The sequence below is a fragment of the Pipistrellus hanaki genome (assembly GCF_964339955.1).
Source record: "Pipistrellus hanaki genome assembly, chromosome: 8".
In the NCBI taxonomy this organism is placed as follows: domain Eukaryota; kingdom Metazoa; phylum Chordata; class Mammalia; order Chiroptera; family Vespertilionidae; genus Pipistrellus; species Pipistrellus hanaki.
The window spans coordinates 10332163-10359305 of record NC_140510.1 but is presented as its reverse complement, the minus strand read 5'-3'; the positions used below and the strand labels follow the sequence as shown (position 1 = coordinate 10359305).

Genomic DNA, 27143 nt, shown 5'->3' with positions numbered 1-27143 from the left:
AACACACACACACACACACACAAGACAAAACCATACTCTCCTTGACTCCTGGCAGAAGCAAATTCAAATTCTTTTTTGAGAAAAACAGTGCCAGATCAGATCAACCAAATAGGAGCTCAAATCTAAAATCAACAAAACATCACTGAGAAATTAGCAGAAACACAACCCCCCAGGACATCAAAGAATAGAATTATCCAATGTAGAATGATGCACCAACTATAGAAAGAGTAAAATAGAAGTAAGGTAACCTACCTATACATATGGTTTTCAAACATCAATTTAAGGTCTTTATTGAAATACAAATTAGAAATTAATTTAGTCTAATATATACTAAAAATGAATAGTAATTATAAGTAATGTCCTTGCAATAAATGAGTTTATTTTATGAGAAACAATGATATTCAATGAAATATCGTTTTTATCGTCATAAAAACAAGCTATATGACACTATGCAAGTGTTGTAGGCGATGAGAACAGGTGTTAGACCTGTAGGGTCAGACAGACCTGGGTTTAACAAATCAATCCTTAAGTTCTGGCTAGGAGAGAATTCAGAGCCAAGACTCAAACTATAAGAGAACATTTACTTAGAAAATCGCAGAGGTACAAGAAGTAGCTCGTAGAAGAAATGGAATGTTAAGGGCAAAGGAGCTTGGGAGTGAGGAAGGTAATGGTAACCCAAAGTGCCCTGGGCGGGGGGAGGAAGGGGGGAAGGGTGCAGGAAGGGGAGTCCTCAGTCCTAAGGGTTCTAAGGACAGAGATTGTAGGGGTGGTCCTAGGGGGAAGCTCAATAGAATATTCAGCAGCTTTCCAGGTGTATCTTTTCAGAGTTGTGGTCTCTGCTGATTTATCATTCGAGGTCAGGGCTCTCTATCTCTCTTCCTCTCTGTAAAAAATCAATAAAATATATTTTTAAAAAATACCATCAAAAAGACTAAAATACTTAAGAATAAATTTAACACAATTTTGTAAGTACACTGAAAACTATAAAACATCATTAAAAAAATAAAGTCATAAGTAAGCAGAAAGACACCTGTCTTTAGGATTGGAATTTAATATTGTTAAGGTGACATTATTTTCCAAATTGACCTACAGATGCAATCTAATCTCAATCAAAATTCCATCTGATTTTTGTTCTTGTTTTCTGTTTTTTGTTTTGCAGAAATTGAAAAGCACATCCCAAAATTCACAAGGAAAGGCAAATACAAAATAGACAAAATTATTTTCAAAAAGAACAAAGTTGAAGGACTCACACTTCCCAAATTTAAAACTTACTACAAAGCTACAGGAAATAAGACTGGCATACGAATAGACATATAGATCAATATAATATAATTTAGAGCCTAGAAATAAATCTGTACACTCATGGTCAATTGATTTTCAACAAGATTGCCAACTGAATAGTGAAAGAATAGTATTTCAATAAAGATGCTAGGACAGCTGTATAGTCAAATGCAAAAGAAAAAAGTTAGACCTCTACTTCACACTATATATAAAAGTTAACTCAAATGAATCAAAGACCAACATGTAAGAGCTAAAACTCTTACACAGATGTGAATCTTCATGGCCATGATTAGGCAATGATTTCTTAGATATGGTACATGAAGTACAAGCAACAAAAGACAAAATAGATGAATTGAACTTCATCAAATTAAAAACTTTTGTGCTTCAAAGGACACCACCAAGAAATAAAAAGACAATGCCAGAATGGAAGAAAATATTTGCAAATCATTTATCTGATGAGAAATTGTATCCAGAATATATAAAGAATTCTTGCAACCCCAAATAAAAAGATAAATAACTCAAATTTTAATGGACAGAACCAAAATGGTGGCATAAGTAAACATCTATACTTGCTACCTCTCATGATCACATCAATACCACAACTAAACAGCAGAACAACTACCATCTAGAACTGCAGGAAGGCTGGCTGAGTGGAAGTTCCACTAGAGAGGTAAAGAAGGCACATTGAGACTAGTAAGAGGTGCAGAGGCGTGAAAAATGTTGGTACCTGGATGTGCTGCTCTTTCAATCAGGAGGGAGATACAAGCTCCCAATTGCTCTCAAGTCTAGTTCCCGGCAAGACTCTGGGGGACCCAGGCACATACAGGGAGAAACTGGACTGTCTGGCATTGGAACAGGAACATGAGGTTGGCTTTCTCTTAGAGAGACTCACAGCAAACATTGTTCCTGCACAAAGGTGCGGGATACAGCGAACCAGGGTCTTCTCTGGTTCAGGGCTAACTGGCAGACATTGCTGTTTGCTCTGCCCTGGTGATTCCCTGAGACCCCACCCCACCCAATTTACCACCCCACCCAATTTACAACCCCACCCAAGCTGTGTGCATTGGCTTTTGCATGTGAATGGCCTGTTCTTTTGCCTAAAACCTGTCAAACTGCAGCTGAGTTAGAGAGCCCCAGAGCTTCCAAAAGAAGGCCCACGGCCCTGCTGGCCTTGCTTCATAGCTGAGCCTCATCTGGGCTCTTCCAAGCACCATACAAAGAGGAGGAATCTAAAGATGTCTCTGTAGCTCCTGGTGGGCGGCCCCAGACAGTGACTGACCTTGTACCTCCTTGGAGATCAATGGTCAGAGTCAGACCATACAGGATTACAACTCCTTACATCTATAAGAGATACACTCAAGGGGCAGACTCAGGGAGTACCAAAGCCCCACTGAAGTGAACCCTGCCCCATAAAGGGTGTCTCCTGTGCAATAGATATTCCATGTAGACACAGCTGGTCATCATAACCAATTGGCCTGGAAGGACCATACCAACACACATCATAATTAAAATGCCAAGGGTAAAAGACAAAGAGAGAATCTTGAAAGCAGCAAGAGAAAAACAGTTAGTTACCTACAAGGAAGTACCCATCTGACTGTCAGCTGATTTCTCAACAGAAACTATGCAGGCCGGAAGGAAGTGGCAAGAGATATTCAAGGTGATGAATATCAAGAACCTACAATAAGGTGACCAGACATCCTGCTTTTGGCAGGACAGTCCCGATTTTTAACAATTTGTCCCTCATCCCGCGGTGTTTTAAAAAAGTCCAAAAGATTTAAAAGAATCTTTCCAAAAATCGGGACTTTTTTTTTAAATGCTGCGGGAACTGTCCCAACAAAAGCGGAACATCTGGTTACCTTAACCTACAACCAAGATTACTTTACCCGGCAAAGTTATCATTTAGAATTGAAGGTCAGACAAAGAGCTTCACAGATAAGAAAAAGCTAAAGACGTTCATCACCACCAAACCAGTATTATATGAAATGCTGAAGAGTATTATTTAAGAAGAGGAAGAAGAATAAAAAGGTAAAGATAAAAATTATGAACAACAAAGTGACAACAAATACATATCTATCAACAAGTGAATCTAAAAATCAAGTGAATAAAAAAATCTGATGAACAGAATAAACTGGTGAATATAATAGAATCAGGGGCATAGAAGGGGAGTGGGCTGAAAATTCTCAGGGGTAAGGAGGTAAAGAGGAAGAGGAGGAGAAGGAGAAGGAGGAGGAGGAGGAGAAGGAGGAGGAGGAGGAGAAGGAGGAGGAGAAGGAGGAGGAGGAAAAGAAATTGGTTTGTTGCTCCATTTATTTATGTATTCATTGATTGATTCTTGTATGTGCCCTGATTGAGGATCAAACCACAGCCTTGGTGTATTGGGACAATGCTCTAACCAACTGAGCTACCTGGCCAGAGCTGGATTTGTTTTTAATGCACTTACTTATTAAATAAGGATCTGCCAAATCCACATCAATCTCTAAGATTTCAGTTATTTATTATTTAAATCTCAGAGTCTAAGAACTGTGATCCAGAGTCACACTGAGATCCAACACTCTTTTTTCTTTATTTATTATGGTATTACATATGTGTCCTTTTCCTCCCATTGCCCCCCCCCCTACACACACACACACACCTCATGCCCTCACCCCCTTGTTGTCTGTGTCCATTGGTTAGGCTTATATGCATGCATACAGGTCCTTTGGTTGATGTCTCCCCCTTACCCCCACCCTCCCCTACCTTCAAATGTAGGCAGATTGAGCTCACTTTCTGTAACAATCACCAACAGAATGAGGCAGTGGGGAAGCACTTGCTTGGGTTCCCACAGGCCTGGTCTCATCTCCCAGTGCAGCTCTGCCCTAGTCCACAGAGTGGCCCTGGGCAAATTTCACAGTTTATCTTAGCTCTGCAAAGGTGCCAGCTGTGGTGACAGATAAGAGAGATAGTAGGTGTTAAAGAAGATAATGCATGGCAATAATAATTCTGTGTAGCTCCACCCCTGCTACATACTAGCTCATAGCAGCAGTGTGTGTGTGTGTGTGTGTGTGTGTGTGTGTGTGTGTGTGTGTGCCTGGACATAACATTACAAATACATCTACTCCTGCAAGATGCCTCTATTGTAGCATCAACCTGTAAAAGTTTTATCTGAAGTTCCGGGATCCTCTGAGAGGAGTATGCTGTGTACAAGGTCAGATGCTTAATCAGAGATTCATTCTGCAGGCCAAGGTAGCAGCCAACCATCCTCATTTTAGTTCACCTTCACAATATCTGTCACTTCCAGATGGTGCATGAACTTTTTTCTTTATATCGATGTTTTCTTCAAATCAACTCACTTTTTGCTTTGAATACATTAATTTTTCAAGTGCTCCCTGTGGAAGCAGCATAGCACAGAGCTTAAGAACAGCATCTAGACCCAAATGGCCAGGTTTCAACACTGATTCCACCACTTTCTAACCAGATTTAACCGCTCATGCCTCAGTTTCTCTATCTATAAAAGAGGATTACAGTGGATAGAGTGTCGGTCCATGGACCAAAGAGTCCTGGGTTCGATTCTGAATGTATATTGGTTGCAGGTTCCCTGGCCCTGGTCTGAGTGTATGCAGAAAGCAGCCAATCACAGGGGCCCCAAAGCCTCTGCGCTAACCACTGTGTAACTGTGCCCATAGGATTCCCAGAGGGACCACCATGGGTCACTGGGTTTGTGCAGTTTTTATTTAGGTGTTTATGTCTGTGTCTTTCCCACATCAATGTTTCTTTCTGACTCTCTCTATCCTCTAAAAATCAATGGAAAAATATCCTTGTGTGAAGATTAACAAAACAAAACAAAAAAAAGAGGATTGCAGTTCTTGTCACAGACAGAGGTTTATAATTAGGTTATGGGACTCATAGAAGTTTCTCTTTGCAAAGTGTTTGAAACAGGCTTTCCACAGAATAAGTGTTATATGTTTGCTAAACAAATGCCCCTAATATAAATAGAAAGCCAGAATTACTTGCCATCAAAATCTTACAACAAATAAAACCTTAAAATAAATAAAAACAAAGTGGTGTTATTAAATCCTAGCTATAAATTTACCTGCTAGCATGCTTAGTGGAGTAGCCCTGGTCTCTCTTTGAAAGTATAAAACGGAGCCCAGCTGGCATGACTCAGCGGTTGAGCGTTGGCCCATGAACCAGGAGGTCACTGCTGGATTCCTGGGTTGCAGGCTTGATCCCAGTAGGGGCATGAAGGAGGCAGCCAATTGACATTTCTCTCTGGTCGATGTGTCTATTTCTCTACCCTTCTCCCGTCCTCTCTCTAAAATCAATGAAATACATACTTAACAAGGCCCAGTGCACCAGAGGGGCCCCTCAGCCTGGCCTGCACCCTCTCGCAATCCAGGATTCCTCAGGGGATGTGGAAGGCCCAGTCCCCGCAGGCCAGGCTGAGGGACCCACCAGTGTGCGACTCCATGCACTGGGCCTCTAGTATGATATAAGATCTTTGGTTAATCTCTTCCCGCCTCCCCGACTCCTTTCCTCTGAAATTCATCATTCTGTGTTTCCATGCCTGTGCATTGAATGTCTGCCCCCTGGTTGTCGTAGCTACCAGTAGAACAGTTGAACGGTCACCTAGGCTTTTATATATACAGATTATATATATATATATATATATATATATATATATACACACACACACATACAGAGAGGAGGGAACGAGGCTAAGGAAATCTCCAGGACAGGGCAACACCAAGCTGTGGCCTCCTCACTCAAGCAGAAGACTTGGAGGAAAAGCAAAGCAACCTTCCCACTGTGCTACCACCTGGAATCAGCCAGGCCCACCAAGAGAGAATGCTCTGGACAGTTCGGGGAATAGCCATTAAGATGTGGAAAGTCGGGAAAGTGAGAGGTGTCCTGAGCAGCACATATAAATGGAAATGAGACCTGCATTCCCATGTGGGTTCATTCGTCAGACATCCCTGTGTCGGGAGTGAGATATCTGACGCAAGCAGGTTGACTCAGAAAATGTTTTCCTTGTGAATTGAAGGTGTTGCTGCTGGGTCTGTCGCTCACCGAGCCTCCTCTCGGGTGACTCAGCATTTCCCCGAATGTGATTCCAGGTGACAGCCCACTGCCCACTTGCCTTCCACTCTTCTTCGTGGGCAGAGCCGGCCTAGTTTTCACGTGTTGATTTTTTTAAGCTACAGTGTCACCGGAGATGGATGACTAGCACGGTGGGCAGCAGACTTGGGATCGTGGCTCCGAGCCTCCCGTTGTGTGTGGCCACCTTGGGCCTGATGGGCAGGAGCACACCAGGGTCCCGCGTCCCTCCCTGAGCTGAGCGGGGGAAGGTGATTTAAGGGCAGTGCTCCAGCCTGGAGGCGGGGCCACAGACACCAGCACACAGTTCTGCACCATCATTCCCGCAGAACAAAAGTGGGAAGAGAGGATTTAAAACAATCCAAACTTCATAGTCCTGACAGGCATGTGATGGGAAAGGGAACGGGGTCCGTGTTGACAACGGACTAACGGGGGAAGTCCAGAGGACAAGGCCTGCTTGGCTGGACGAGGACGTGGCCACGGCCCCAGCAGCACAGCTCCGGCCCTCGGGTGGGCTCCTGGCACAGTCAGCGTCCTGCTGCTCACGCGGCACAATCATGGTCTCAGCCCAGGCTCCCCCTCCCTCTGAGCCTCGGCCCTTTCTCCCTGGAGCACTGGAGTCCCGGGAAGCCCTCCTGGGTAACCAGCCCCCAGTCTGGTTCTCCCTGTCCCTCAGCTTCAGAACCAGCAACATGCCCTGCTGACTGGTGCGAAGGGTGTGCACACCCAGTCATGGCAAGAGCTGTGCCCCTGGCTGAGCCTGACTTGAGGTGGCACAATGGTGAGCACTGGACAGAGTCCTGGGAGTTATTCTTGACCATGCCACGCACCAGGCCCCTCAGCCTAACTTCACGGAGAAGGAACATGGACTCAAAGTCAATTTCCCAGTGTCACATGGACCCCAGAGCCTCTGCGCTAACCACTGTGTCCCTGTGCCCATGGGATCCTGAAGAGACCTCCATGGGTCACTGGGTTTGTGTAGTTTTGATTTAGGTGTTTATTGTCTGATCACCTCCACCTTGAAAAGCTGTCACTACGCCGAGCGGCTGGTGGGCACCAGCCTCTGCTCACTGTACACTGTGCATCTTTTTTTCTGTCTTTGCCATCTAACAAGTAAATTATTTTTGTGTTTAGAACTTAAATGCATGTACATGGATAACAAATAAGAAGAAATAAATATGCCATAGGTGTTTGCCAACAGAATGTTATGGTTGACAGTTTTCTAAAGTATTTAACCCAGCCCTGGCCAGTGTGGCTCAGTTGGTTGGAGCATCATCTTTTCACAGGAGTCGTGGGTTCGATTTCTAGGCAGGGCACATGCCAGGCTGCAGGTTTGTTCCCTGGTCAGGGTGCCTATAGGAGGCAACTGATAGATGTTTTTCTCTCTCACAGTATCTCTCTATCTATCTATCTATCTATCTATCTCTTTTCCCCCTCCCTTCCTCTCTATCTAAAATCAATTTAAAAAACACATCCTTATTACATCAGATATTCTTCTAAAGGTTGCTGGAATTTATATAAAGATATTCAGATCCCAGCAATAATATCCAGATAACACAGCTGTGCCCACATTGCCTGACAAGATCATCGCAGCCTCGATGCTAGGACCACAGTTCTGTTTTTCTGGTATTCTCTCCACGCCCTGCCCCAGGGCTGGGTATGCACTCCCTGTTCAAGATGTATTTGTTGACTTGAGTTGGCAGGTGGGGGAGGGGACGGGGACGGGGGGGGGGGGGGGGGGGGGGGACAAAAGACACAGGAAGTGTAGACCTGCTGTTGAGGAAGGATCCTGTGAGGGAAAAGCCGCTAACAATCACTGAGACTCTGCTTCCAGGTCCCGGAGATGGCTGCACACCCCCAAAGCCCTCCAAGCTGCGCTGCCCAATAAAGGTCCTCCTTCGCCGCATGATTTGTTGCGGTAAAAACAAAGGAGGCATCTCGAGGCAGGTAAGGTCACTTTGTGCTGAGACTGATGGCGTGCTGTCATGTGAAAGCCGGTTCACAGTTACGGTGTCTTTCTCTCTCAGTGATTTCGTGCACAGTAGATAATTTTATTACATATGTGTATGTGGATGGCCTGGGCTTAACTAAATATTTTACTTTTAAGAATTTACAAAAAAATAAATTAATTAAAAAGCCCTAGCCATTTTGGCTCAGTGAATAGTGTCGCCCTGTGGATTGAAGGATCCAGGTTCGATTCCCGTCAAGGGCGCATACCTTGGTTGCAGGCTCCTCCCCTGGTCAGGGCTCATGCAGGAGGCAACCAAAGGGTGTGTTCTTCTCACAGTGATGTTTCTCTCTGTCGTCCCCTCTCCCTTCTACTCTCCCTATAAACCAATGGAAAAATATCCTCAGATGAGAATTTAAAAAATAATTTCATAAAACATGCAAACAAATGTGCATCTCTTCTGGAACCCTGAGCGGGAATGCAGGAGTACTGATGACTGTGGTGTGCTCTTCTGTAGATCAATGCTCTCATCTGGAATTCACAGCCCTGAGCCTATCTAATGCCCCTCCTTACAGGGAGAACCCAAGCTCAGACATGTTAACATGCCCACGGCCTCTGCAGCCAGTGCTGTACAGGGTAGGAGCGGAACCTAAGTTTATTCACAACCTACAGATATTCAAGTCTAATTTCATGGTGTGTGAGAACATGGTTAATCAGATATATATTTGGTAAGAGGTAAAATACATTTGAAAACAAGGAAAACCTCAAGTTTTGTTCAGAAAAACAAAGGGGAGTAGGACCTTGAAGATCTGTACAGGAGACATTTATTCAAAGACATGAGGAATGGTTTGATTGACTGAGTTTTTCAACACACATGTGACATGCACCTCTGCTGATTATGACGGAAACTGGTTTCCTCAAAATCCTTTCTAGGAAACAATAAGCTTCTCCTCACTCCTGAAAAAGGGGGCAAGATTCAGACATCTGTTTTGCTTGTTTTGTTTTAAGGAAATAGCATTGCTCTCACGTAAATGATGGAGAGGCAGGGTTGTGGGGAGGGAAAGAGAGGAGGAAGGAAATTCTGGGTTGAGGGCATGTTCTGTAAGATAACAGGTTGGGGTACAGTGTATACACTTACCAAAATGTAACTTAAGATCTTTGCAGCTTCCGGTGTTCAAATTGCACTTTAATTAATTAATTAATTAATTAATTTTTTAAAAAATAAAATTTTGTTGCCTTAACTGGTTTGGCTCAGTGGATAGAGTATCAGTCTGTGGACTGAAGGGTCCTGGGTTCAACTCCAGTCAAGGGCATGTACCTTGGTTGCGGGCACATCCCCAGTGGGGAGTGCGCAGGAGGCAGCTGATTGATGTTTCTCTCCCATCGATGTTTCTAACTCTCTATCCCTCTCCCTTTCTCTCTGTAAAAAAAAAAAAAACACAATAAAGAATATATTTTAAAAAATAAAGTAAAATAAAATTTTATTGGCTTAAGAAAGTCCTGTCCTCCCTCCACCCCCAACCCCCGGCCCACACTGAGTCTATAGCGGGAGCGGAATTAGTGTTGGGCTAAGAAAGGAGGATGGAGGCCCACTTGTCTAGGGCCCAAGGGCCAAACCCAAAGTGGGAACTAGAAATAACCAGAATGCTCAAATTTGTTGTCTCTGGGATTAGGGTGCTTTAATTTTTTTAGAAGAGAGGGAGGAAGTGATGGAGGGAGGGAGATTTCTAGTTGAACATAACAGACACCATATTCACTTTTTTACCTCCTCTGGAAACACCACTAAAAATGAAAGTAAAGGCATAATCCTATATAATAAAAGGCTACTATGCAAATCAACCAAATGAAGGAACAATCGGTTGCTATGACGTGCACTGACCACAAGGGGGAAGATGCTCAACACAGGAGCTGCCCCTTGGTGGTCAGTGTGCTCCCACAGGGGGAGCACCTCTCAGCCAGAAGCTGGGCTCAGTGGCGGTGGTGGGAGCCTCTTCCGCCTCTGTGGCAGCACTAAGGATGTCCAACTGACAACTTAGGCCAGATCCTCATGGAGCTGTCAGCTAGACATCCCTTGAGGGCTCCAGGACTGGGAGAGGGCACAGGCTGGGCTGAGAGATGCCCCCACAAGTGCACAAATTTCATGCATTGGGCCTCTACTTAGGTATAAACCCATGAAGACAAGAGAACAGCAGGGAAGACATCAGGGACAAGAGAGCTCAACCCATTTTTTAGGATGGAAAGTGGATAGAGGAGCAGGAATTGCCCAAGCAGATCTGAGAAGCTCCCACTGAAGTGCTGGCAGAAAGTGGCATCCCTAAGGAGCTGGCTCTTTCTCCTTCTGATCTGGGAGCCCCCCCGCCATTTCCTGGCAGGGACTGGAAATGTACTCTCGGGCTCTGGGACCTGGAACACCCTGGAAGAGCAGGTCCCACCAAAGCATAGAGTGCTTGCAAGGAGCTTTGGGGTACCTCATGCTTCAATATAAATGAAAGACATTTGAGGATGCTGGCACTATGTGAGAAAGAAACCAATGCAAGAGAACCCAGAGGAAACAAAGGCAAGGCAAGGGGCAGAATGAAATATTTAAAACTACACCTAACATTTTTAGAGAGAAAAGAGAAGATATTCCACCCATAAAATAAGAAAAAGATACTGTGGAAAAGAAATAAAGAACTAGAAATTGAAATTTGAAAATATAATAGCAGAACTATTTAAAAGGCAATAGAAAAATGGGAAGATAAAACTTAGTACATTTCCCAGAAAGGAAAAGCAGAAGACAAAAGATAAGGGCTGAATGAGCAATCCAGGAAACACAATACCTGGTGAGTAGGAATGCCAGAGAGTACAGAGGGAACAGCAGAGAGAGGAAGTATCGAAGAACCTGTACAAGGAAATTCCTGACTGAAGAAGGGTCCACTGAAACCAGCTGAGAGACTTAAAACTCTACCCACACCCACATACCAGACCTCTATTGATTAAGTCCTGACATATGCCAGGCAGTGGAGCAACAGTGAGACCTGATCCTAAGCTTGGGGAGAGCAGCACCTTGCAGGAAGATCTACACTAATAAAAGAGTAGCATGCTACTTGACTGTACCTTCGTCATGCCCACCAGCCAATCAGGAGTAAGAATACAAATTAGCCCAGCAAAGATGGTGTGTTAATTTGCATACACAGGCGCCCAGTGGCTGGGGGGGGGGGCGAGGGGGAGGGGAGCTTGCATCATGGCAACAACACAAGCTTCTGCACCACCCCAGCTGGGCCGCTGGGAAGCCTGGGAAGGCAGAAAGGTGGCTCTGGTCAGAGCGAAGGTGGTGCCGGCAGCCAGGGGAAGGAAGGCCCATTCCTGCACAAATCTTCGTGCATCCAGCCTCTAGTGGACATATAACAATGAAGCCGAGTGTGGAAAGTGCTATAATAGACTGGCCAGGGTGTGGAGGGATCTAAAGGAGCTTCTAGTCGGGTCTGTGGCCATGAGGAGGTGACAGGGATCAGGGAAGATGTGGATTCCAGGTGATCCGTGACACTGTCTCCCAAGCTGAAGGCAATCTGGTGGCAAGAGCGGGGAGGCCTGTGGCCAGAGCACCCGAGAGCAGGCTGTGGGGCAGGGGAGCTGCGGGAGGGGAGGAGCGGGTGCCAGGTCACACGGCGGGAGGAAGGCAAGAGGTGAAGCCAGGAACTCCGGTGCCTGTGGTGAGCTCTGCGTCCTGCCGGAGGGTCCATCACCAGGTCTAAACGGAGGGACATGGTCAGCTCGGTGGGTGAGTCCGCAGGGCGCAGCTCCGTGAGGACGCGGGAGAGGCGCCCCAAGGCCAAGGTGAGAAATGGTGAGGCCCCAGCACCTGGTCCCTCCTGACACCACCTGCACCCAGGCAGGCGGAGTGGAACTGTGAACGGAGCCCAGAGGCGGCGCGCCACGGCCACGGAGTCTCTGCCAGCCCACCAGCGCCCAGGACTGTGCTGTGATGTCTAGGTAACCTAGGAGCAAACCCCGGGGCCTCTTAAACCATCCAAAGGGCTCGGGTTTTGCCCACTCGCATGTGGGAACACACACACACACACACACACACACACACACACACACACACCCCGCTACCCGGAAAGGCAGGAGACACCACCTCAGGCCAATGGGAGTTCTGAGGCGGGGCGCCCTCCAGCGGGGGCTGTGCTCTGAAGGAATTTGTTTCAGCATCTCAGCTCTGCCCAAGGAAGTCACCCATAATGCCACGTGCTTGGGAGCCTTGGACAGAGAATCTGTTAGCACTTGCTTGTCACCTTGCAATCCTGGGCTTTCCAAATGTAATTTTCAGCAAGTAAGCTGGAGCATCTTGCAACGCGTGAACACGCCATCGGTATTCATTTCAAAAGTAAGGAAGGTCATAGAGGCCTAAGTGACTAAAGGTTTAGCTATTGGCTTTGAAATAATTAGCATTGACTTTTGAAATGAATCAACATGTTAGGCAGCAGCAAGCACATGCTCGCGTTTGAACATGAGTGTAACATTGCAAGTCATTTACCGCTGAAGGCTGTCCCTTCCAGCGCAGGGAGGGCTGGCCCATCTGGCAGGTGGACGGACCTACCCACCGGCTTTGAGAGAGGGCCGGGCTCCTCCGGCCCCCGGCTGTGAGGCCAGGCAGCCTCTGCTGACACCTGGTGGCCACAGCGGGTAGCGGGCCGAGGCCTCAGCCGGTTAACCTCCACCTGACCCGCTTCCTGGCCGCCGGGCCTGTGTCATGAATATCGATGAAAACCGCAGGGAAGGGGTTTCATTGGAATGGAAGGAAGAGCTGCTCCACAGATTGACAGATTAATGGCCTGGCATTAATCAGCACCAACTTTAAAATGTCGTCGGTCTCTAGAAGATTCAAATTGCAAAACCTGCCTGGGCGGGGTTATTCTTCCCCAGGATTCTATCTGTTTGAACAGCCCCCGCATCTACCTCAGTGTCCATTCGTTTCCCCCCTCCCCACCCCTCAGTCCCCACCCTACTCCTGTGTAAACCACTTATGCCCAGAGATTAGAAAAAGGGGAGGCTTTATTCTTCCCAAAAGTTTAAATTGTTCTGAGTTGTTAATGGACTCAGCCCTAATTGGAACAATTCCCACCAGAAGAAAGGGGATATGTGTCAGAAACGTCTGATAAGGGCTGTTTGCATCAAGGGCAAGGACCCTAGGAAAGAGAGTGGAAAGACAGATTTGGGGGGAATAAAACCTGAGTCCGCCCCCGGGTCCCCAGAACCCTGGGCTGCGCAGCTGAAGTGGACAGGTGAGGAGAGAGAAGGGGCGAGTGGCAGGGAGCACCTGCCTTCGCGGAGAAGACCTGGCTCCATGCCAACCTTGGAAGTGGGAACCCCTCATCCTGGGTCTACACTTCCCCTCTGTGTCACAGGATGAACAGTTCCCTGTGAAGTAGCAGCGAGACACTTGTCCCCAAAATAGAGCATGTATGTGCCAGGCACGGAGCCTCGGAGCGGTTCTGTGAGGTCCATGCTGTCCCTATTCAACAAAGAAGAAACCGAGGCTCCAGAGGCTGAGGGGCCTGCCCAAGGTCACAGCTCTGGGCTCGTCACAGCGCCTGCGTTTTCCCAAGCTGGGGCAGGCTGCCTTCAAAGCCAGTGTTCTTCACTCCTCATCACGTTTGCCTAAAGCAAACACTGGAAGATAAATAATTCCAATACATGCAAAAATGCACCATTTGCTGCTTTCAATTTGTATAATTTTAAATGTCACCACGAGTTCTCTTCTAGGTCACTTTTAAAACAAGCAACTTTGCTCGAAGGCAAGTGAGGGGGAGGGGGTCCCCTGCTGTAATTTGTATGGTTATAGACACCACCGTTCAGCCTTCTCCTCAGCTTTCCAGGGGCCGTTCAAACAGCACCGAGGACAGCTGGGACACCCCTTGCCTGCTGTGAGGAGCCGTGCGGCGTTTCCAGCTGGCAGGAGAGCCGCGGAGGAGGCGCGGGATCGCCCCAGGTGCTGGGAGGAACGGTGGGCAGAGAACTGTCAGCTGTGTGAACAGGCAGATGCAGCAGCAGCCACATTCAGACCAAGAGAAACAAATTGTTAACAAGATACTTAATCTCTTTTCCTAAATTCCATTGGAAACACATATTCACTCAGGCTACAGTGGGTATAAATCCAGATGACTATTTCAAGTAAAGAAGCTTCTAGAATTTATCCAATCTACATGTGTCTACTTTGCTATGAGACGAGCTTCAAGAATCCTGTAAAGTTTTGCTTTAAAATTGAAATACAATCTTAAAGTTATTCATTTAACCAAGAAATACTTATGCTGGCCCATTAAGTGCCAAGCACAGTTCTGTATATTGGGGACATTCCAATAGCAGGAGACAGGCCAGAAAATGGTGTGCTTTTTTTTGTTTTGTTTTTTTGTTTTGTTTTTAAGTAGAGTTAGAAGAACAGAGAATGCTGCAGAGGTATCTGCTGTTTTATATAGGACTAGAGGCCAGTGGCATAAATTCGTGCACGGGTGGGATCCCTAGGCCTGACCAGCAATCGGGGCCAATCGGGCCGTGGGAGGTCGGCCACGTGGAGGGGCTGCAGGAACTTGACTGTGAGAGCGCATTGACTACCAGGGAGCAGCTTCTGCATTGAGCTTCTGCTCCTGGTGGTCAGTGTGTCATAGCAACTGCTCGACCGACTGTTCAGTCATTTGATTACTTGGTAGCTTAGGCTTTTATATAGATAGATGAGCAGGGAAGTCTTCGTTAATGGCATTTGAATAGACAGCTGATGAAATGATGGAATAACTCACATGAATGAAGAGAGAGGCATTCTGAAGAAGGAAGAGCAAATGCAAAGGCCCTGAGGTGTATGTCTGGCCTACACCCAGAGGAAGAGAACCGAAGCCAAGGTGGCTGTTGCGGGATGATGGGAGATGCCAGTTGAGGTCAGAGTTGGCAGGGGCTGGTCAAGCCAGAAAGAGAGGTCTCACCAAAGAACCAAATCTGCTGGCACTTTGGTCTTGGATTTCCCAGGCTTCAGAACTGTGAGAAATAAATGTCTGTCATTTAAGCTATAAATAAATAAATAAATAAATAAATAAATAAATAAATAAGGTTGTGAAATTCATGAGATCATCACAGGAGTGGATATAATCAGCGAGGTCTGGAGACTGAGCCCGGAGTGCGCCAATGCTGAGAGGTTAAGGAGATGAGGAAGGACCAGCAAAAAAGAGGACAGTGGAGCACAGGAAGCCAAATGAAGAAACGGTTTGCAAGCAGGAGGTGTCAGCTGCTTCTCGGCATTAAAGCCTCTGGCAGGTTAGGGAACTTGAAGACAGAATCACAGTCCTTCGGCAACAAGGAACCAGTGGTGACTGTGACCAGAACTATTTTAGTAGAGTGATGGGGACAGAGGCCTGACTGCACAGTTCAAGAGAAAATGGGAGGAAAGTGGGGGAGAGAGGGTGTGGGAACATCTCTTAAGAAATTTTTCTACAAAGGGAAAATGGAGCAACTATTGGGGGAGAGTCAAGAAGGGAGACCTTACCGCATGCTGGTGGGAACCATCGGGGGAAGGGAGACGTGGTGATGCAGAGAGGTGCTCCTGAGCACTCAGGGCAGTGGGCGGGTGCTCCAGCCGAGAGGTGGGAAGGGGCTCTAGTCACACCACCACAAGGCGGGCACACCGGGCGCAGCATGAGCAAGCTATCTTCTGAGGGCCTCTACTTTCTCAGGAAACAGGAAGCAAGGATGGCGGCTCAGAGTGGGAAGGAGAGGTGTGAGGATTGAGGGCATAGGAACTACAGACATGTGGAACCTCAGGGCTGCGTTAGGAACTTACAAGCTTTGGAGTCATGAGCTAAAGCGTCGTTAGTTGGCCTGTTTTTACCCAGCCAGGTGCAGCTGTATCAGGGCAGGTGTGGAGAAGGTAGGGTGGAATTAACCCTGGGGCATGGGGATGGTAAGGAAAATGAGAGTCCATACGGAGGAATGATGAGCACCAGAGAAACTCAGTTAGGCTAAAGGAAGCGGCAGTGAAAAGACAGTAGGGTCAGTGACCTGTAGATCTGGTGAGGTGGAAGAGCTGCTGGAGGGGGCAGCGGAGGGACAGAGATGGAGAGACAGGAGCAGTGTTTGCAGAACGGGAGACACGATATTGAAATGATACTGTGGACTGGAGTGTGGTTGCTGCTGATGACTATGGCTAAGGTGTGATTGTGGGAGCAGGTGGCTGAGTCAGAGTTGATGATAATGTTGCAGTTGAACCGGGTGGGTGGCTCAGTGGTTGGGTGTCAACCTGTGAAATAGGAGTCACAGTTTGATTCCTGGTAGGGGCACGAGCCCAGGTTGTGGATTTGACCATGTGTGGGACATGCAGGAAGCAGCAGATTAATGATTCTCTCTCATCATTAATCTCTCTCTCCCTCCCTCTCTCTCTCTCTCTCTCTCTCTCTCTCTCTCTCTCTCTCTCTCTCTCTCTCTCTCTCTCTCCTCTCCCTTCCTCTCTGAAATCAATATATATATATTGTGTCCATCTTAGGCCTCACTGCCTGAATGGCAATACTTACTGAGCACTCAGATGAAGGCTCAGAAGCACAGAAAGAGCAGGGTCACTTGCTCTTTGCAATCGAGCTGGTCAATGACTCAAGAGGCCCCATGGTATGGGGAGGCTTGCCTACACTGGAGCAGGACAAGAGTGGTATTGGAGAGAGCAGCGGTGAGCAGGGAGCAAGGAGGAGCGGCACAGGGGCCTGCAGGTGTCTGCAAGAAGTGGGCGGGGAGGCAAGCAATGCATAGTGATGGCAGAAGATGCAAAGCTGCCTTTCAGGAGGAGGGGCCATGACCAGGAAATTGTGAGGGTTTTTTTGTTTTGTTTTTTGGGGGGTGGTGGTGATTGCTTAACAGAATTTAACACTGAAAGGACTGAGGATGCAGCTCTTGAACTTCCTGGCTCCCATTTCCCACCAAGTGAGAAGTGGCGGGAAGAAGCCCTCAGGATCCTCATCCTACCATTTGCCTTGGCCCTGTTAAGACTCCAAGAACTCTGGTCGCCGCTTTGATTGACCACAAGAACATCGTTGCTGCTGGAGAAATTTTCCTGTGTCTTCGTATGAAGGAGCTGAAACCAAAAGCTTGAGCCTCCGTGTCCACATTCCCAATCGTCTGCCTTCGCCTCTCTAAACTGTATGACATCGCCTGGGACCCAAAGAGGATTGTGTCCAGCTTGGGCCTCGCTGCCTGAATGGCAGCACTTACTGAACACTCAGGCGAAGGCTCAGAAGTCAGAAAGAGCAGGGTCACTGATCTCTGAAAAACCACACTGCACAGCAGCAGGACACAAATCCTCCTTTTGTTTCTTTTAAATCATCCCACATTATATGAGTATCTCACTGACTATCGAAAATGAGTCTCCAAAGGCCATTGTCCCAAGTCAACATTAGTCTTATAAACCAAAACGCACATTGGAGATGGGGAAGCGGTCTCAGTCTGATCCATTGAATAAATATAGCTCCTCTGATGGAAGGAAGGAACAAAGCTGCGCTCTCCTCTGCCCGGTCCTCACCCCCCATAAATGCTGGAAGTGCTGAGTGAAAGGTCAAGAGTGGCAATGAGTTCTATGCCGTAGGTTCAACATGAGAGAAACGTACTTTCCCAGCCTGCACACACCTGAGACCTGCTGTCTGGATGGTAGAGTTTGAAATACTAATCTCAAACCAGTTAAGTAGTTATTCTCCTTCCTCCGATTATCTTTGCTGATTTGATTAATCATGAAAGATTTTTAAAGCAGAAAATGAAGAGAAACTGTCAATAACCAAAAATCAGAGCCCTTTTCCCAACACACAAGTGTGACACACAATGAAAAGAAGGTGACAAGAGTCTGGATCCTCAGACACGGTCATACATGGACTTCTCTATCCGCTAGAGACATGGTACAGTAATCTCAGATTCCCTCTTCCCTCTCTGCCCTCCCCCCCCCCACCCACCCACCATTTTTAAAGGGGCCCAGGCCAGGCCACCTCTCTGGGTGTCCTAAACAGGCAAAGCATCATCGCCTCTCCTGCATGTGCCTGGAAGAGAAGGGAAATAAGACACCTTTGCTGTGGCAATAAGTTCCTCAAACTCATGTCACATTGTTAGCAGAGAATTTTGTTGCAATCTCTCCATTGTTAGTAGAAGTGGAGTGTCCACAGGTGGAAGTGGGGGATCCCTTTCCCCACGGGTGCTGGGGGTCAGGTTATTACAATATCTTGAGAAAAAGAATTTTCTGAGATTCACATGAAAGAATGAATGTTTTTTATCTGCATAGAATTATATCCCTAGGTTTGCAAAGTCCCATTTCCTTTAAACCAGTCCTGGAAGATGTGCAGCTGGGGCTTCAGCAGAGCCCAAAGCAAAGCCAGTGTCCAGTTTCTATCCCATAGTGGAGTGGAGCCGGCACAGCATAAACCTAATTTTAGTCCATCAAGCCACATATTTGTGGTCCACGTGGATGTGGACCAGTGTAGAGCGTGAGAGCACATGCCCTACAACAGGAATCCCAAGAGATCAAGAGGCCTAGACAGCCAATTCCGTGTTCAGGAGTTTATGTAGCTCAGATTTTACACTCATCTTGGCCAATGACCATCTCCCACGTGTGACTGACAGACAAGCACCCTCTCTACATTATTTAAACTTTACTGCATGAGTCTACTTGTTCCTTGTCCTGTCTCTTCCCCCAGGATCTATGGGGAATGAACCTGGAGAACACTAAGCTGCAGTTTTCTGGCACAAATGGCATGCCTGTATTATCTGACCTTTTCTTTTGCTCCTTTCTGGTTAGTTAATTAATATTATGATGATATCAAAACTAGGATACGATATTAAAACTAGGATACTTAATGAGGCAAGGGCCTGTATGTCCCTTGGTCATGAGAAAATAAGTTATCTTCAACTGAGAATGGCACAAATGCCATGTAGAAGGAGTGCCAGCCAACAAAAAAGGGACACTGTCACTTTACCCATGCTTGGGACAGCCTTCCTACCATGTTTCTCCAAGGGCCTCACACCTCTTGTTTTCAGAGTGGCAGAACATGGGATTTGAAGCCAGAAGAAACCTGCTCTTGGATTTATCATATTTTAGGCTTAGGAAAGTGGCTTAATATCTGACAGCATCAGAGTTCTTGAATCACATGAAGTTGATGCTCCTGAACTGCCCATAACAGTCATCGTAAGACATTTAATGAGCACTTACTACATGCTAGGCGCTGTTACTAAGTGCACTAGGCAATGTCTGCCTTGATCCCAGGGTTCTGTGAGGTGAGCATTATCCTCTCTATTTCACAGATTGACATAGCTCTGCCCAACTCCAGGATGTGGATGAGAGGACATACAAAACACTCATTCATTTGTGGAATATAATGAAAAACATAAACTGATGGACAAAAATAGATCCAGAGACACAGAAGCATCGAACAGACCATCAAACTTCAGAGGGAAGGCAGAAGAAGGGTGGGGGGTAAGAGATCAACCAAAGGACTTGTATGTACTAGTAAGCATAACCAATGGACAGACATTAGGGGGGTGAGGGCATGAGCAAGGGGTGCGGGTGGCCAGGGAGAGGCCAGTGGGGGAAAAGGAGACATGTGTAGTACTATATGTAGTACTTTAAACAACAAAGAATTTAAAAATTAAAAATTAAATCACATGCACTGTCTGGTACAGAATGATGATTCAAAACAAAATGAGACTCCTCAACCATATTGAGGAAAATGGTAATGTTTTAAAATACACAAAATGGTGGCCTGCTGGTGTGGCTCAGTGGTTGTGCGTCAACCTATGAACCAGGAGGTCACGGTTCAATTTCTTCCGGGCCGGGCACATGCCCAGGTTGCAGGCTCGATCCCCAGCGTGGGTTGTGCAGGAGGCAGCAGATCAATGATCCTCTCTCATCATGTTTCTATCTCTTCCTCTCCCTTTCCTTCTGAAATCAATAAAATATATATATTTTTTTAAATAAAATGGTCATACTTTGAAATGTATGTTTAAATAATTAAATGTGCACAGAAAAATTCTGAAAGTGTGAACACCAAGCCATGCAAGGAGTGAGCTTTGAAGAAGGGAATTTTTACCTTTTCCCTGATAATTGGTTGTTTTTAACACTCAAGTATTAGTTGTATAATTTAAAACTCACAAAAAAAAAATCAGAAATACTGAAAAATATACATAGGAAAAAATATTCTAGATGGAATATGACAGTGTTAATGGCAATTGTTTGATGGGTTTCTTCCTGATTCTTTTCACTTCCATACATGTTTTAGCTTTTATTAATTCTTAACTCAAATACATTCTCCTTATAAATAGTACACATAAGGCTTTTTACTACCCACACCTCCCAATTCTAGTCCCCTCTCCAGAGGTAGTCAATGTTACCAATTTGGTGTATATACTTTTGGGTATATGTATATGTGTATATCATGTGCATATTTGTATACATACGAAGTACATTATCCCTTTGTGCTTTTTTAAACAAGTGGCATCAGGTTATGAGTCCCTCTGAAATTTCATCCATCAAGATGCCTCAAAAACCATCCATCAGTAAATAATTTGGATGCCCCTTATTGTTTTAAATTAAGTAGTAATCCAGAATATAGATATATATGGATTATTTGGCTATCCCCCTACTGACATCACATAGGTTGTTTACGTGTCTTCCTATGACAAATAACGGCAGTGAACATGCTTACAAAGCCTCCTTCTGCAGGCTTGGGAGGGTTCTCTGGGACAGATTCTGAGAAGTAGAACTGCGGAGTCAGTGGAATACGCTAATTTGTTATTTTAATAGACACCACCCCAAGTTGCTTTCCTAAGTGACTGGACACAAATTTATACTCCCACTGACATTGTAGGCACACATCACTGCCAATACTTATTACCAAATCTTTTACTTTTTGCCAACTTGATAAATGAAAATGGTACCCTGGTGTTTTAATTTGAATTTCTATAAATAACAGGAGGTGCATCTTTTCACTTTTATAAGACATGCTTTCTATAATTTTATTTTTATAAAATGTGTCGTTTTCTTTTGTATATTTGTCCTTTTCTCATTGACTTACAGTTTTTCATATATTCTGAAAACAAATATTTTGTCTTTACTACCAAAACTTCCATCTATAAGCATGTAACACCTATATTTAGGTCTTTTATATCTTCTAGTAACATTTTTTAAAATTTATGGATTTGAGAGAGAGAAACATTGATTTGTTATTCCACTTGTTTATACACTCATTGGTTGGTTGTTGTATGTGACCTGACCAGGGATTGAACCTGCAACCTTGGGATGATGCTCTAACCAACTCAGCTCCCCAGTCAGGGCCTCTACTACCCTTTTTATAGCTTTTAAGCATACTTCATTTTAGGTTCATTATTAAGCACTCCGGAAGTCTCTTATTAGTTCTTGTAACTTTTCAGTTGATTCTTTTGCAATCATGTTGTCAGCAAATAAGCATTCTTTTCTTCCTTTCCAGTAGTTGTGGGTTTTCTGACTCCTTTTCTTATTGTCACCACAATGAGAGCTGAAGAAAGTGCCGAACAGTCCTGTTGATAGTGGTCACCCTTGCCCTAATCATGTCTAAAAGGTGTGTTCACACACATCTTCATTAAGTAGCTTTTTGCAGATAACGTTCATCAAGTGAAGGACATTCTGTTCTAAATTTTTACTCATTCATGGGACTGTATATCATCAAATGCATCTATTGAGATAGTAATTTCTTTCTTCTTTAATCTACAGATTGTGTGAATTACATCAATTGGATTTCTATAGTTTTGTACCAATGGAAGATTTCCATTTCTGGTAAAAGCCCATTATAATCATAATATATTTCTAGTCATTATTTTTACATCCTGTTTATAAGTGAAAAAAAGTCTGTATGTAACTTTCTAATAAGGAAAATAAATACACATCAAAAGGATTATATGTACATATTTTTGCACTGTTCATAAAAAGAAAACATACAGGTAAAGATATGCTTACTTTTTACTTAAAAACTTGTGTGTAAACTGAATGTTTATAAAATGATTAAATGAGAAGAAAAAGAAAATAACATAAAAATAAAATAAAAAACATAAATGAACAAATGGAATATGCTATAGTCTGTTCTTCTACTTACTAAATCCACGGTTTGGGTTAATGCTGTCACCATCAATCCAGTCACTTACTCAAGCAAGAATCACTGAAGTCTCCACACCTCCTTCTTCTCTTCCACCTTCCACCCCCAGTCACTCACCACGTCCCAACAATTCTACGGGCCATTCTGATACAGCGGGCAGATAGCTAGATATTAACAAAAGGGACCCCAGCAAACGGAACCAGGCATCAGATTAAGCCGGATTAACTAGGGAAGGGCAGTTTCAGCCACTCCAGACATCTGAGCAGGCAGGAATGATGCTGTTTAGTCCCCTAGGAAGCACCCAGCACCGTTCTGCCAGATTAACAGGAGGGGGTAGGGACCACCAAGGGAAATGCCTTTCACTAAGGGCATGTGCAGTGGAAGCCAAATGGTGAAGCAGAACTCTGAGGCATGCACAGGAGCCAAAATGGCAATCATAAAGGGGGTCGGGACTAGCCTGGGAACTTTGTGGGGAAAGATCAGTATGAGGGCAAGAAACCCTGGAAAAGCCAGGGAAGGGACAGGATGAAGGGAGGGCACAGGCAAAGCCCCGAGGGAAAGCCAGGAAAGAGAACGGATCATGTGAAAGAAAGTCTGATCTTTTCCAAACTCAAGAAAATATATGGAGGCTTAGCAAGGACTTCGTGCAGCCTGCCCACTCCACCTCTCTGAGGGTGTACCACCTCTTTTCACTCTAATAAACCTTGCCACTACTGCTTAAACTACCCCTCCATGTGTGTCCCAAAATTCTTTCCTGGGTGCCACAGAAGAATCCTATTTCCAGCCATGAGGGCAGCGCTGGGCTGTTCGTCCTCCAGTGATAATTCTACCTCAGACCTCGACCGAGAGGCCAGGTCAGCGTTTTTAACAGACCAGCCTCCGACCCCAACACACATCATTGCCTTGCCTTGAGTGAATCCCGTTACCTCTCTGGGCCCCCGTTTCCTCTTTTATAAATAGGTATGACACTATCAAGACTGAAGAGTTGTGTAAAAATTAAATGAGATCATGTATGCAGAGCACCTGACACAATGCATGACCAAAGGTTAACACTATCGCAAGGAGGTCTCCTCTTCTCCTCCCTCCGCGGTGTCCTAGGGAAGGCCTTCCCGGTTTCACCTGGTCTGTGACAAATGCCTTCCAGTCTTTCTGCCATCTGGACGATGCTCACTTCCTAAAATACAAATCTAATCATGTAATTTACCTGTTTACATCTTTTGACTGTCTCCCAGCTACCAACTAGATAAACTTCTAACTCCTTAGCATGACTTACAAGGCTCAACTTACCTCTGATTTTACCTTCCTCCACTTTATTTCAAGTGCTTTATACTCCAACTAGAGGCCCAATGCACACAATTCATGCAACAGTAGGCTTCCTTCCCGCGGCTGCCAGCACCGGCTGCTCCCAGCCCCAGCTTCGTCCGGAAGGATGTCAGGTCTAATTAGCTTATTATGCTTTTATTAGTATTGATGAAATTTGTACTTTCTAGTGAACACCCCACGCTTGTCCACAGTGCTTTGCCTTTATATATGCTGTCCTTCTTCCTCAATGCCTTTCCCTTATTTCCCACTAAGCAAAAATTCCTACTCAATCTTTTAAAATAAAACTTAATCCCACATAGAATTAATTATCCCATCATTAATGGTTCTGTAGCAGTTTTTCACTGCCATTAAAATTACTTGCTAATATATCTTTCCCCACTGAGGCAAAACTGTATCTTATTAGCCCCCAGAAGCCTAAATCATGTGTGCATTCAGCAGTTCACTTAATGAATGAAACAATAAATTTCTTTTAAAAATAGGCTTTATTAAATCTTTTAACAACAACAAAATCATCTTATTATGTTAACCACACTTTCAAAGTTGAGTTTTAAAAATAATGTTTTTTCTCAAGTTAGCCTCTACCCCCATGAAACAAACCAATTTGCCCTGATGGCAATTTTGAAGGTTCATGGAGTAATTCTAGTGCCAACAACCTGTCTAGGCGTTCCAATTAGATGCGAGCTGCCTGAGAGGCCCCTTTCAGCTCCTGCTCCTCAGGCGCTGGTGGGCACTACTCCTAGGAGCTGACGTTTTATTGCGAAAGAATGTGTCTTCCATGACTAGCCTTGTTCCCAACGAAGTGCAAACATCCTGGTACGTTCCTTCTCCAAATAAATGAGTTTGGTTTTATTGCAGTTTGCTTCTTAAATCAGAAAACATAGCTCACATAAAAATATTTCGGAAACGTTATTTGTGAGGCTGAAATATTGAAAGAAGAAACTTTCTTATATCAGAAAATCTTCCTAAAAAATATACTATTCAATTTCATGAGTGGTGGTGTGCATCACCGTGAGGTAAAAGATGGCTTTGATAGTCATAAGAGACTCTTAAAATCTCTGCTAGCCAAAGATAGCAACAGTGCCTTTAATGAGAAACTATGGAAAAATAAAGAACAAACAGAATCACATTAGTCTTACAATCTTTTTAAAGAACTCAGCATGCAAGTCACCCAAACAACCCTAACTCCAGAAAAACAAATTATGACTAAAGAACAAATATTCCATAGTGGTTTCTGGAAAACTATTTCTTCACTTTTAAATAATCAAACTTGGAAATTCTGGACTGGAGCTTTTAGTCAAGAAAGTGAAGTAAGTAAATACCGTTCTCACCTCCTCCCATGAGCTCATCAAAATTACAACTACACTACAGAGCAACCATCGAGAACTGCCTTTAGTCTAGATCACAAGTCCTGATGTTGTAGAAAACCAAGCAATACTTTTAGAGACAAGGAGTGACACTGCTTATTTACGCCAGCGGACTCGGAATAATTTTCCAAATCTGAATAAAGTAACATGCAGAGGGCTTCTTCTTTATAGCTCCCTGTGGTCTTTGTCCTGCAAATATGAATATGCTTCCGGTCCTTTCCTCAGGCATTGCAAGAAGGCCCCCGGGTGTTGTGGGTCTCCAGGCCATATCTGATGGTCTGGCCTGGCGCCAGCGTTAATAACCCTCCCTCCGGGCAGTGCACTGTTCACAGTAACAGGTTCTGCAAGACCAGTTCCTGGGAAAGAGGTAGTGACTTAATTATAGGTCATCAAGAATATACACTGGGCTTGCCGGCACAGATCCAGATTGCTAGCCCCCCAAACATCAGGGCTACATTGGAATTAGCCCTCTTTCGCCCTCTCACTGTAATTAAGGATGTGCAGAAGAAGCGTATGGAAATGGGTAGAAGGGGTGGCCAGGAGCTTGTCCCACACCCAGGTGGGGGGTTAAGGTAAGAAGGGAGCCCTGGCTGGTTTGATTCAGTGGATAGAGCATCAGCCTGTGGACTGAAAGGTCCCAGGTTTGATTCTCATCAAGGGCACATGCCCGGTTTTCAAGCTTGATCCTCAGTAGGGGGCGTGCAAGAGGAAGCAATGGATGATCTCATCCTTTATGTTTCTCTCTCTTTTCCTTCTTCGTTGATGTTTCTATCTCTCTCCCTTATTCTCTCTGAAATCAATAAAACATTAAAAAAAAAAAAAAGTTTAAGGGTTACCCTGAGGAGCAAGGAGTCCCAGTCCTGTACCAGGCTCCCCATCCCAGGGTTCCAGTGCCAGGAAGCAGAAGTTGTAAAAGAGGGAGACAAAGGGCTGTGGAGTCCCAGGTGTTCCCTTAAAGGGCCCATGCACAGACTTACTCAGACTCGCAAGCTCTGAGCTCCAGCACTGGGCAGGTGCTCAAAAAACTCCAGGGACATACAGGAAGGAACTGAATTGTCCAGGGCTGGAGGGGCAGCTTACTCCCAGACAGAAGTGCTGGCAGAGGCCATGGTTCCTTTGCTGCGTCCTCCTCCCACAGAGCTGGCAGACGGGTGCCATATCTGAGTCTCCATCAACCTGGCCCACCCTGCTTGCCCACCTGGTGATTCCCTGAGACCCTGCCCCACCCAACTTTCAGGCCCACCCGCGCCATTTCAAATGGCTTTTCCAGAAAAACAAATAAATAAATAATCCATCAAGCTTTTTCTCACAAATAAATATATTATTTTATAACCAGAAAGAAAGAAAAACAAGAATGGCAGAGAGAGAAAATACCACAGATTTTTACTCAAATAGCAGAGCCCAAGATTAATTTTTAAAGTTTATTTGTCAATTTAAAAACTCACTAGTGGAATAAAGAGCTTAATACAGGCATGCAAAAGGAAGCCCATGGGGTTTTCACCAGGATGAAATGGGATTAGCTTTGTAGTTCTTATAATCTTCTTCACAGAAGAATGCAATTTCAGTTTCATTGGCTGAAAAAAAGATAAACAGAAAGTGGAAAATAATTTTAATGTCAAATTGGATTTAAATAAGTATGGAAACCCACATTATTCTGACTTGGTGATTTAGATGCCTAAAGTGAGAGAGATGAGTTATTTGTTTGGTTTCACAGTTCACTAAATCAACAAGAAGTATAAATTGGAGTTATAACAGTGTAGAAATCAAGTAATTTAAAAATAAAAAGAATAATAAATAAAAAAACTTAAAACAATAATTAACACAAGAATCTGGTTTTCAGAAAATCATAAATTTAATCATTTATAGTCCTCTTAACAGTCCTAGAAAATAACAAACCTTTATTTTTTTCAAATTTGCTACTCAATTACTGAAGGAGGAAAAACTCTTTTTTCCTCTGAAATTAGCCTGTAGGTATAATAATTTAATACTCAGAGGATCAGTAGAATATTTTACAGATCACTTTACATTCTCCCTCATGACCCATCA

General features: G+C 44.8%; 1 protein-coding gene across 4 annotated transcripts in view; it reads right to left on the bottom strand.

Annotated features, from left to right (window-relative positions):
* Positions 1-358: 358 nt before the first annotated feature.
* The window catches only part of LOC311626612 (UPF0538 protein C2orf76 homolog), a 92582-nt gene continuing 65797 nt past the window's right edge, over positions 359-27143 (bottom strand). For 2 of the 4 annotated variants that reach the window (XM_084892240.1, XM_084892241.1), the window contains exon 8: positions 26403-26671. In XM_084892240.1, the coding sequence (XP_084748366.1) occupies positions 26595-26671 (77 nt within the window). In that variant the 3' untranslated portion in view covers positions 26403-26594. Of the gene's footprint in view, positions 884-19705; positions 20226-26402; positions 26672-27143 lie in introns of those variants that run through there. The other 2 variants (XM_084892243.1, XM_084892242.1) reach the window with 2 other exon arrangements.